Source organism: Dermacentor variabilis, chromosome 2 (assembly GCF_050947875.1).
Source record: "Dermacentor variabilis isolate Ectoservices chromosome 2, ASM5094787v1, whole genome shotgun sequence".
In the NCBI taxonomy this organism is placed as follows: Eukaryota; Metazoa; Arthropoda; class Arachnida; order Ixodida; family Ixodidae; genus Dermacentor; species Dermacentor variabilis.
Window position 1 is genome coordinate 121,617,825 of NC_134569.1, and position 12,268 is coordinate 121,630,092.

The following is a 12,268-nucleotide window of genomic DNA, read 5'->3' on the forward strand; positions in this document are numbered from 1 at the left end:
ACGCCTACGTGCGAGTGTAACCTTGCAAGCCTCGCGAAGTGCACAACAAAAGGTCACTAAGAGGGCAGATTAATCAATCAACAATTCAGCTTCTGAACGAGATTCTCACACATGTATCACAAACCAAGTTTTTTTTTTAGGACTTATCTTGACTATTTAAAATAGTTGTCCGGGTTTTGTATTAAGTATAGTCACCTTAAGCGCGGAACTAAGCTTTATGAAGAGGAAGTTGACATTGCACGGATTGATTGTTTACCATAAAGCGTAAAAGTGCATACAAGCCAAAGACATGTTGAAACGACCTTTGACGGCCGGATTGCGTACCTGATATCAGCGTTGGAGGGAACGTGTGCTGACGCGTCCAGAAGCACCAGAGTCTTCTTGCGGTCCCACACGGGATCGCGGAGTGCGCAGCGGGACTCGAGCGACGCCACGGCGGCCTCTAGGCAAACAGATGACGTGCACTTCCCGCCTCTCAGCTGGCTTTTGCTCTTTCGCGACATGGCGACCAAATTGCGCTGTTTGGAGCGAGCCAGGAGCTCGTCCTCGTACGATGAGTCGCTGCCAGAGGGACTGTCGGCAGAGTGCATGGCCCTATGCTTGGCTGACGCTTTGTGGTGCGGATCCTTGATGTGCTCCTTCACCTGCGAGGGAGAGCGAAACGAACTTATCTTAGTGGTGGTCTCGTGCAATTTCACCGTCACCGCATTTTCGCTCCTTGATCGGCTTGTATAACTCGACACTGCTCTTCTTACACGCTCTTTTTTAAGTGGCCTTTCTCGAACGGCGCGCACATAGGTCTGATGGGGTAGTCTTGCACGAGCAACAGTGGTACAAGCGATTACTTGTTTTAAATAAAGATTGCAGAAAACTGCTGGTAGTGGTGGTACAACACTATTTTTCATAGTCGCTAACGGCTCGTCTCTAAACTGGCAGCAGTGCGTGCACATAGAATGCTGCTAGCGTGCTGCGGCCTAGCGTGCTGTTTAGATACTGCAAGTCATGGTCCCGTACAGTAAGAAGGGGTGCGTAGTCGAAGCAGGGCAGCTTGACGGCCAATATTTGAGTTAGATACCTGCAGTATATACCACTGAAAGGGACTAACTTTAGCAATCTTACTATGAAGTTTTCACTCAAGGTTTGACGGTGAAAATATCAAAGCCATACAGATTCTCCTAAAAGGTAACGGCCTGTCAGACAGCAAAGTCTTGTATGTGATTAGACTCTCGTAGCTAGAGAATGAGTTCGTAGCTAGAGAATGAGTTCATAAGTTCTCTATCAGCGCCTGGTCGCGGTGAGCTTAACTTGCCTGGTTTTCATCGTCAGACGACGATGAGTGGCCGTTGGAGGACGACGTCATGTTGTCAGCGCTGGCGCGGCCGCTTGACGACGATACGTCCCGGCTCAGTTCTCCTTTGTCGCGGAATGAGAACGACCGGCTGTTGTTGGAGGAACTGGTGAAGTCCGAGTGGCAGTAGCCAGAATCTCCCGCTGTGGACTGCGACCCGCCGGCGGCATTGGTCAGGCCACCGCCGGTGGCCACGCCAGCGCCACCAGTGCCGCCGCTGCAGGCGAGCCGGTTGTTCTTGGCGGCGCCGGACCCGCCACACTGATGGCCCGGCTGAATCGATTCGTTGCTGCTGGCGTGGTGCACCGAGTGCTTCGACGTGTTACTCTCGATGTCGTCCTCAGAGCTCTCCGAGTTCGATGTCGAGGTCGAGATCAAGTGCTGCAAGTTTCCCACGTCCTGCAGACGAGGTTTGCGAGCGCCTAAAGGCGCCGCGCTCTGCACCGCGAGACCACCCTGCCATAGTGTAAGCAACATGCTTCAAAAGTCTAAGGAACATGCACTTCCTTCTTCCTTCGAGATTTTGGTCAGACCTGCGTACGTACGTACGTACGTACGTACGTACGTACGTACGTACGTACGTACGTATGTATGTATGTATGTATGTATGTATGTATGTATGTATGTATGTATGTATGTATGTATGTATGTATGTATGTATGTATGTATGTATGTATGTATGTATGTATGTATGTATGTATGTATGTATGTATGTATGTATGTATGTATGTATGTATGTATGTATGTATGTATGTATGTATGTATGTATGTATGTATGTATGTATGTATGTATGTATGTATGTATGTATGTATGTATGTATGTATGTATGTATGTATGTATGTATGTATGTATGTATGTATGTATGTATGTATGTATGTATGTATGTATGTATGTATGTATGTATGTATGTATGTATGTATGTATGTATGTATGTATGTATGTATGTATGTGTTAGTGCATACGCGTTGACCTACTGGTTGGAGGGTTGCACTCGCCTGGACTTCTTTAGTTAACGACTTTAGGGACGTTAGCTTAGTAAACCAACGACTTTCTTGCCCTCTTTATTGTAATGTACACTTTACTGCAAACATTTACGATGCGAATATGTATAGTGGTGCTTTTCTCATTCACATTGCTGTGGATAATATGATGCTCGGAAAAAAATAGAAATTACAGAAAATATTTGGAGCTTATTGCGCTTTTTATTGTCCGTTATTTACAACAAGAATGAATAGCGTTGGTTGTTCCTTGTGTGCACAGATAATTTCATAATGTGGAGGAATACATTTTTTAGGAGATGACGGATGCAGAATCTCATGCTAGAGAATGGTTCGTCATCGCGTGATGTTCACATAAGGTGTTTGGCGGTGTGTTCTGTACTGCGTTGTGCTGTCTTTTTTTTTAGCTGCCAAACGCGGTAACAGTTACTGAAGCCTAGGGAAGCATTCGAGAAACGAATTGGGAAGGAAATTTAATAATTAGAAGAAAAGGTGGCATGCAACACGAAGGGTGGCGTGCGGCCCTCGTTAATTTAGATAAGTACATCATAGCAGCCAATTTAGTAAGCATCATAAGCGTCATGAGGTGCTTGTTGGTTCGGGTCTCACAGATGGCAGGCTTTATTAATTTAATTTTGCTCACCTTTTCCTTTGTCACAAATTCGAGTAAATACTAGATGGTTCTTTCACCAATGTAAAAAGTTTAAAATTTGAGCTTCATGGCTTCATTGACTGTTGGTTTTTTTGACAGTTGCTTCACAAATTAGAATCAAGTTCCTTATTTTTGAATGAATCGTTTCGTAATGATATTGTATCATGCTCATAGGCTTTAACGAAGGACAATTGTTCCCGCTTCTCATATACTATCTGCGCTAGTGTACAATATACAAGTCAGATGCATGGCTCACCTGGTCCTTGTACAGAAGCGCTATGATTTGGACCACGATAACGGCCCAGTTCACCTGCAATAAAGAAGTTTTATATGTAGTATGACTACTGGTGTTGATAATGTAATATATTTCATCAGTAGTCTAAACCAAGCTTAAAAGCTAGGCTTCTGTGTGTAGCCGCGGATAATTAATGCTGAAACTCCCGTCCACGCTACAAGTAACTTGCGCCACGCCTTGAGATAGATTATTTTCTATCACAGCTCCAATATTAGATTTTTTACTTGATATCGCATTGCAATACGCCGACCAGCACAATCGTAGAGTTTTGTGAAAGTGTTGTAACCTTCATGTGAAAACAACATTCCGGCCCGCATTTATTATTTTGTACTTTGTTTCTTCTCTCATTTAATTCACTTCAAACTTTCTAGCGCCCTTCATTAAAATCAGTTTTACTTGACCTTATCACATGTTCAAAGCCTTACTTAGCTTTTGTAAAGTCGAAGCTACATGTTGGAATTATTTCCGGGCTTTCCAGAAATAGAATCAGCGTTTAAGTAACGCTTCTAAAATCTACAAGCTAATGTGGCCATAATGGCAAAGCTGAAATTTTATAGCACAATGCTCTAACAAAGTATAAATATATTTTTCTTTATTGCGATAGCAATTTTATGGACACTCCAGGCGTATTTCTGCCGTCGTCACCGCCATCGCCACCGTCACCATCGCCGTGATGTTCTGTATGAAGTCCAAGCGCGACAACATCATCGCCGCGCGACGTATGCTATATGTGCGAGTGAAACTTGCGGGGGTCACGGACGATCGCGGCTTAATCTCGCGTGCGCAAGAAAGGAAAGCGGGAAGGAAGCGCGCCGTCTTCTGTCGCGCGTTAGGCACCGGGGGGAGGGGAAGGACGGGGTGGGGGGTGTTCTATTCCGGTGGCTGCTGCGTACGACGCGGCCGTGCGGGCGCTGTACCTTTAAAACGATCTGCGACGTGGACAGGGTGCGCCGAGTGTTTTGTAGCTTCACATGTGCTGCGCTTTTGGCGGTTAGTTTGCGTTGTAGCGACAAGCAACATATAGATAAATTCGCTCGCTACTGCTGCCGCGCTTGCTAACTCCGCAGCGCGTTTCGGCGGTCATAGAGGGAGATGTGTTCATGTTTACCTGTCCACGCGTGACACCGTGCTTGTTAATTTAGTTATTGAGCGAATGTTTACAATTTTATGCGGCCGATAAAACTACTATCCTTACTTAGTATAGCTGTCTACTAATTTACTGTCGCAATCCACGCTTCGCCTTTCGGGTGAAACTTCAACTTTTTAAAAAGCCGGCAAAGCAAGTATTGTAGCGCTACTCTCTTCTGTTTAAGATTTCACCCGCCGTGGTTGCTCAGTGGCTATGGTGTTGGGCTGCTGAGCACGAGGTCGCGGGATCGAATCCCGGCCACGGCGGCCGCATTTCGATGGGGGCGAAATGCGAAAACACCCGTGTGCTTAGATTTAGGTGCACGTTAAAGAACCCCTGGTGGTCAAAATTTCCGGAGTCCTCCACTACGGCGTGCCTCATAATCAGGAAGTGGTTTTGGCACGTAAAACCCCAAATATTATTATTATTCTGTTTAAGATAGGTACAGCCTATGCAAAACTTTCCAAGCCAGTGCTCTCGTGACCCCATCTGTCGCGAATATGTGTGCTGTACCCCCGTGGAGCTTTCGGAGCTATAAACGCTGAAAGTAATTGCAAAACCGAAAGACACGTTCTCCTTATTTTCTTGAGCATCAAAACATCACGTGTGATACAACGGCTCATTATAAGGCCTTGCAACATATTTAATTCTCACATCGGCTTGAGAACTTCACAATCTTCCTTATTCTACGGATGACCTTATTCGCCCATTTGCCACGAAAGCTCATAAACATTTCATTACGGTCACAAATTGACAAGCATAATGGGGAAATGAAAGATACTGCAAAATCAATGGGAGAGTAAACATCGAGAGAACACGGCCATAAGCGGGTAAAACCTGAAGGACCGTACCTTGTAGACGCTGTTCAGCATGAGGATCAGCACACCGTCAAGACCGTGAACGAAGAGGTTCCTTTTTTTTTTGTACCGGAAATGGGAGGAAAGTAAGAAAAGAAGTGAGCATTCAGTGTGAGAAAAGAACGGCGGCCATTAGGTACACGTATTCTATAACGAGAAATCGGCTGCGAGAAAGGGCACATTGAGGGGCTATTGGAAACATCTTACCAAATGAGCTTGTTGTGGACGCTCAGCCAGTCCTCGAAGGTGTCCTCGGTGATGCCGAAGCGCGACGACTCGGTCTTGTCGGGCACGTGCAGCAGGTTCCTCATCAGAACTAACGAATTGCTCAGGCCTTCGAGGTCGTTTTCGGTCAGATCTTTTGGCTCCTGATCCTTTACCCGGCAGCGGGACACAAAACATAAAGGTTTCGCTTTCGCCTCCGCCGTCTCCGCGCTCTCTCTGCTATCATGTTTCCAATCACTCTCAATGTTTTGCGTCTCCTCTCGTCCGCTCAACGCATGCAGCGCACTCGCGAGAGTAAAAAGTGCTAGATATGTCACTGGTATACTTCTAGTGATTCACTTCTAGTTATGTGGTACTGGAGTGGAAGCTACGAGTGGCGTTAGCCAGCCAGGATTACGTGTGTCTCTCCTTTTCGGAACTTCGTTAGTTTGTTCTATAGCACAGTATCGAGTAAGTCTGTCGCGCCTAACCCCCGTATTCACAAACGGACCTGAAATCGAAGCTCTTTCTCGACTCTGTGGATGGATGGATGGCACGGGCGAATCCAAAAAGGAGGCCCCGCTCCACCCCGCTTCCTCTTCCTCCCCGACACATGCCGGTACGTCAGAGCTGACAGTAATGAGCGTGCCGTGAACAACACTGTTTTTTTTTCTACCTAGTTATTTCGTTTTCTACCTAGATATCTCGCGTGGTTCCGGAAAATTCTCGGAGCGTTATCTTTTTTTTTTATTTTGTCACGTGCTCCTGAAACAGAGGAATTATTTTTTACTTTTGATTTTATCCTGTACAAGCTTCTGGAGCTGGCAGAGTGGAGCAGCGCGCCGCCCCCAGGACTATAGACACTGGCTTTCAATAACGCATTTCGGTGTATCTTACAACGAGGGGAGATTGGAAACGGTGAGCGGAGAAACGTTTTGAAATATCTAAGTACGGGAGCTTCGCAGCTTCAACTCCAGTGCCATACCATTATGAAACAGAGTGTAGACCATCTGCAAGATAACTCCTGCAATGTCACAGTTGGCGTCTGCGCCAAATAAAAGCAGCGAAGAAGTACATGCAAGCGGCAGTGTGCTGACTCGACCACGACGGATAACAAAGAACAAGCAACCGCGGCTACGTCCAAGCGGTCATGCGAAGTCATATCTGTGTGACTGGGTGCAGCGAGTCATCGCGTGAAACTTGAGTCGTATCCTGCGTGGCGTGCCTAATTGCCACTGCAGTTATACGAGCTTGCTTATTCCTTGTAAGATATGTGTGGCAGCGGTAGTTGGTAACCTGTTCTAAAAGAACAGCTTACCAGCTTACGTTGTTTCCGTCCTCTGTCTGCCTTCTTTTTACAACGCTGTAAGGAGCCGAAGCGTTATTAGCAGCACCTAATCAAGGCTTTTTCAAAGTCTGCAGAAATCTCATTGCGGTGTGCACTTTGTGCGCCACTGGTCTGTGATAATGCATGGTTCTATAGCGTCGTCATTGTGATGAAGATGATTTTGTCTGCACTCCGTTACGAACAATCCTGCAACACGGTGACGTTTCCGCGGTGTTTGGGATGAAGAAAACCACACAGTACAGCTCTATGAGCACTGTGGTTTCTGACTGTATTTGTGTTGGTATAACGTTAGCACGAAAACGGCAGCACTTGTGATCTTACTAAAATTTTTCGTTCTGTTCCAAAAGCTGGAACAACAAGCACAATTTTTAATCGCCAAACGTTTACATCTAATGTTACCTTTCTTGGCTGGTACAATAATGAAATGGGTTATTGGGATATATTTCATTTCGAAGCTTGTACACTTTGCCATTATATATTTTAGACGCCATAGCACCAGCCACGGTCTGTGCCTCTTGGAATCAACAAGGCGGTAGCGCCTGCGCAAATACTATGGCATAACATTTGAATTTTCTCAGTATAAGCTTCTGGTCACACCTCACTACTTATTGTCAACTTTCTGCTTGTATCTGGGACATTGAACAGCCCAAAAAGATATCCAAACGTTTGTGGTAACTATTAGCTGATGATTGGCCTTGGTTTTATGCGCGTTGTGCAAAAGGAAAAAAAAAACGAATTTTTTTACTGTCATTTGTAGGCCAAATGAAAATAATAATGTAAGCTCCACTAAGAAACCTTCGTTAGGAAACACCGCATTGACTCATTTTACAGCTGAGCATCACAAATGTGTTACTTAAAACTGATTACAAGCATGCTATAATTGTTATGTTGAAACTACTGTGCAAAAATTAGATTTAGACGCCCATGTTCCCCGAATTTCCTTGAAGTAGTATAGTGTCTCTCATGCAAATAAACACAAGCTATTTCCTCAAACACCGGCGACTTAGACTAGAAAAAAGAAAAAAAGAAAACGTGCTGCCTTTACTAACCCATAGCTTGCCAAGTTTTTCCACGGGACGGACCTGGATAGAAATAGAAAAAAGTGGATGAAAAAAGTACGTTTCTGATGAATACTTTTTGAAATAGCATTCGTGCTGCTAAGTCCAAGATATATAAGAAAATTCATACAAAGCACTCACCAAATAAATACAAAGGACGGGATAAAGCAATTTCATTCTAATTCTATTTGTCGCCATTTACACTCCGCGATCGGTTAAAATTTTCTGGGGGACGCCCAATTCACTTGTTTGTCACACAACGTCGGGAAGCAGTGAATACTGTGACATGAAAAAGTTTTACTATGACAGAGATGTTTTCCTCGTAGAAATAATTTTCAGTGTTATCGATTGCGTGACGCTGTGGGTTGGCTGATTCCCTTTAAAGAAATTTGTGTTGAAGTAGCTTTGCTCCAAAGTGAGGATAGTTATTCACATTTCTATTGAAAGCAACAACATTCGGTTATTATTGTGCGGGAACTCGAACATTTTACGTTTCGAACGTGATGACAACCGGCATGGTTTTAAGAAGCAGAGCCTAGGAACCGCGCTAAGCTGTTAAAGAGCCAATTTTGCACATAAGGTGCTTAGAGTTAGGTACAGCTCATATGTCGGATAGGTTTCTCATCCTCCAACAACTAAAACACAATTGCAAATTCGGAAATGGCAAGGCACACTTCAAACAACGTTGGTACTTCTGTCGGAAACGCCAGTTCAGGTTTTATTCTTAATATAAAAAAAAGCTGTCTCGACTTTTCGGCTTGTCACACAAGCTTCTCGCCAGGATATAAAATTTGATGATTCTACTTGATAGGTCCGAAATTGGACAACATGCGAAGTTTCCACATGAGAAATAAAAAGAAATAGTTGTGCAAGAATCGTCGACGATGAATGTCATGTGAGCAAATGCGTACGCTTCTGGAAAGCTATACTTGCTTTTCTAAAGGCCTGATACGCTCGAAGGCCCATATTTGTTGTATAGAAGACATTTATATATATATCGCTTGTTGTTTCATCGCCTTATCTCTTAGTTAACATAACCTTTAAGGACCACATCTGTCGCGGTAGTACAAGTGGCGAGAATAGTATAGTGGAAGTATAGTATAGGCTATACATGCAAGCCGATTCGTCATATGTGTGTTGTCGCTAGCGTCAACAGCCCCTGCGTGGAAAGAGACTGTCATCCTTCTCTCCCGACGTCACCACAATGGGAGAGGGTCGCAATTTGCATTGGCGCCTTCGTATTGGCGAGGAAAGGCCGACCACTATACGGAACACGAGTAATGGGTGAAAGAGCCACAGAAAGCTATTCGCTTTGGGAAAAAAAATGGCATTGCGTACTCTTGTGCTACATTTCGGCCACAACCTTGAGTAACGATCAGCAAAGACAACCCACGAAGCGTTTGTCATCGCTGCCAAGGCTTTCGCGGCGGTGTCCAGAGTTTACTGCGAGCAGTGTTTCAATGCGAACCATTCTGTGGCTCATCCCAGGCGCGGTGGGGTGCGTAGCTAGGTAGTTATGTAGGGTTATGTCTCGCATCGTTTAGGGCATATTCGATAAGAAAGAGAATACGGGGATCAAACCTCTGGCCTCCAGCGCAAAAGCCCAATGCTTTAGCCATGACATTGGGCCACGATTCCACGCTAATTTCTCCCGTGCTAACGCGAGCTAGCTCTTTCAGACGCCAGGCGCGTGCGTCACGTGGCATAGCACGAGCGAGATCACGTGCGCACGCTTCGGCGACACGTCGCACCCATTTTTAAATGTGAAGCATTTCTCGGGGAACATTTGCCACTTTGACAGTACCAATCTAGCCGGCTACGTCTTGGTACTCTCATGCTCGTTTGGTTAACTTAGTATTGATCAAAACTGGCATAGTATGACAAGAGTATATGACGAACATAAATGATAGGTCATGACATGAATGGCATGGCATGCGTGTTATGTAGGTCATGAAACAGCCGCCCACATCTCTGCGCTCTCAGGGTCGGTTCGTTAACTTGGCAGGCTCCCTGCACACTGCTTCGCATAGCATCGATTCCCATAGAGCGTGGGATCTGCCGGCTTTTTTCCCCTCGTGGCTGCAAGTGTTTCGAGACGCCCTGTTAGGCTGCACCGCCTGCTCAGGATGGGACCGTGCCGAAACAAAACAGGTTGTAGCATTTCTTCGCCACTGTAGCACAAAACCATCAGCCCCATCTGGTAACGCTTTTCAGAACCCCATACGGTGCTGGATAACTATACTCCATTCCATACATAGCTGTGAACGCTGTGGATGCTACGCGAAACTTCGGTCAAGAAAATTTATCACTCCGTGGGTTCCGTCCATGTTTCGCTGGGTGCCAACAGCGTTCGCTCGCGCGAGCATGCAAGTGAGGCTCCTCGCGACCGGTTGCAAATAAAAAATCCGAAAAGAACAACAAAAATAAAACTAATCTAAAACAACGCATTAGCAGGCGTATAACACAGTGTGTTTGTTTCTAAGGATTAAAACGAGTTTCATTAAATATTGAGCCTATATAAAGCACAGTTGTGCACAATTGCGGTAAAAGAAACATCGAACTATATCCAAGTGTGAACGAAGCCACTGCTAGAAGTCTCCACAGCCTCCACAGCGTTGACTGCTATGTATGGAACGGAGTACAGCTGCCTGCAATATGCTTCGCATAACCTCAGTTCCCACGGTGCGTGGGATCTACATATTATTTCTCTTCGTTTCAAAACGTCACCCATTAAATAATAAAAATAAAATCTTATAGAAGGCACAGTATTCGCCTTTTTTATCATTAGAGACGACTTTAACTTCCTTTTCGTTTTCAGTTTTCACGGAAGGCTTTCTTTTTGTCCGGGCAGTGAGAGTTTTTTCCTGGGCCTGCCGGCATGCTTAACAAAATTGTACAGCGCCTCCAGGCCCGTAACACTTGCATTTTGTCGCCTGCTGAAGGCGGCACCACTCGCCAACCAGAACTCTTCGGCTGAAGTGGTATTTTGTTCTTGAATCGGGAATGTGTCTCTGCGTGGGCTCTACATTCGCCCTGGTATTACGGATGGCGCACCTCCGGAAAACGCCCGTGTGGCTTGTTTCCGTGGCAGTTTTATATAGCTACCAATACGCTGTGAAATATGGGAGGGTAGATTTGCTTTTCAGGGCGTTGTAGCGTTCGATATTGTTTAAAAAATACATAGTCACAGAGAACGCGTTTCGGGCGCGTTAAAAACAGTGAACGCAGTCTTCAGCCATGCATGCATTAATTTCTGTCCGCTCAATAAGCTGTATTCCCGAGCCAACTGGTCTCCATAAAGTCGTCGACTAAATCGAATAATCTCTGTGCATGTTTTCTGATCGAGACCAGCACTGGCATCGAGTGGAGTTCAACGAATACGCCCACACCGGGGATGGTGTGCGCACCGAGAAGTAAGGCTGAATTGTGTTCCTATCCGAAGTCGCTTTATAGCCTGAAACATGCAACGCTGTCATGTGTGAGAGGCAGCCGGACATGGAGTAGCCTCGGCAATTACTTGTACCGACGTAGGTCATTCCCGCAGGCACGCAAGATGCTTTCGCGAAAAGACGAGAGCGTGCTAACCGTTCTCATCTTGGCTTTGAGCACCCTCATGATGGACTCCGTGGAGCGAACGTCCAGAAAGGAGCGCTTGGTCTCGAGGAGAAGCTTGTGCAGGTTCTGGATGGCCTCCATCGCCGTCTTGCTCTGGAGAGCCAGATCCATCGGAATGAGACATTCGACAGGCGTAGTCAGCCGGAGCAGCACCCTGCGTGATGGGAAAGAAAGAAGCGGTTCCGCGGCAGAGTTTTAGAAACACTGAATAACATTTCCCAGAGACGAAACAGTAACTAGAGGAGCAAACGCAAAGCCACCCTTCTTCGCCTTCGTCCCGACATCTCTCGCTTTGCTACCACTTGCGTTATTTACCAAAGCCCTCCTTCCACTTCCCTCGTGTGGGTAGCCAAACAGAAAACTTTCGTGCTAACCTTCCCGTCGTTTCTTACTCCACTCTCTTCCCTTAAACGAGCATCAAATTGACTGAGATGACTAGTCGACTGAAATGCATTGGCGTTCCGGTTATTTTTGCGCTTGATTGACTAAAAAGGCGTTTTGTTAAAAACAAAAAAATCAAGTGTAATAGCGATGCATTTTACCCTCAATTTTGACGGCGCTTGTCTCAAAATTGATTCTAGTTTCAAAAATTGTTCCAAGTGGATGTACCTTGAGAGGTCACTGGCGTCGATTCATAAGTTGCAATATGTGCCTAAATTAATTACTTACTCAGTTCAGTAGTGAAAATTTGTTGATTAGTCGTTTATGAAATTGATCGGTCATTTCTTCGCCAAAGTAACATCCGACTCCTCGAGCAATCAAG

At 45.5% G+C, this 12,268-nt stretch overlaps 1 protein-coding gene across 1 annotated transcript in view; it reads right to left on the bottom strand.

Moving 5' to 3' along the window:
* Positions 1–11,656, bottom strand: part of tim (timeless) — a 28,635-nt gene extending 16,979 nt beyond the window's left edge. Inside the window, exons 1-7 of the mRNA XM_075681914.1 lie at positions 11,476–11,656; positions 7,882–7,914; positions 5,488–5,654; positions 5,275–5,335; positions 3,256–3,309; positions 1,310–1,747; positions 325–644 (exon numbers count right to left, since the gene is read on the bottom strand). Of these exons, the coding sequence (XP_075538029.1) occupies positions 325–644; positions 1,310–1,747; positions 3,256–3,309; positions 5,275–5,335; positions 5,488–5,654; positions 7,882–7,914; positions 11,476–11,616 (1,214 nt within the window). The 5' untranslated portion in view covers positions 11,617–11,656. The remainder of the gene's footprint in view (positions 1–324; positions 645–1,309; positions 1,748–3,255; positions 3,310–5,274; positions 5,336–5,487; positions 5,655–7,881; positions 7,915–11,475) is intronic.
* Positions 11,657–12,268: the final 612 nt, after the last annotated feature.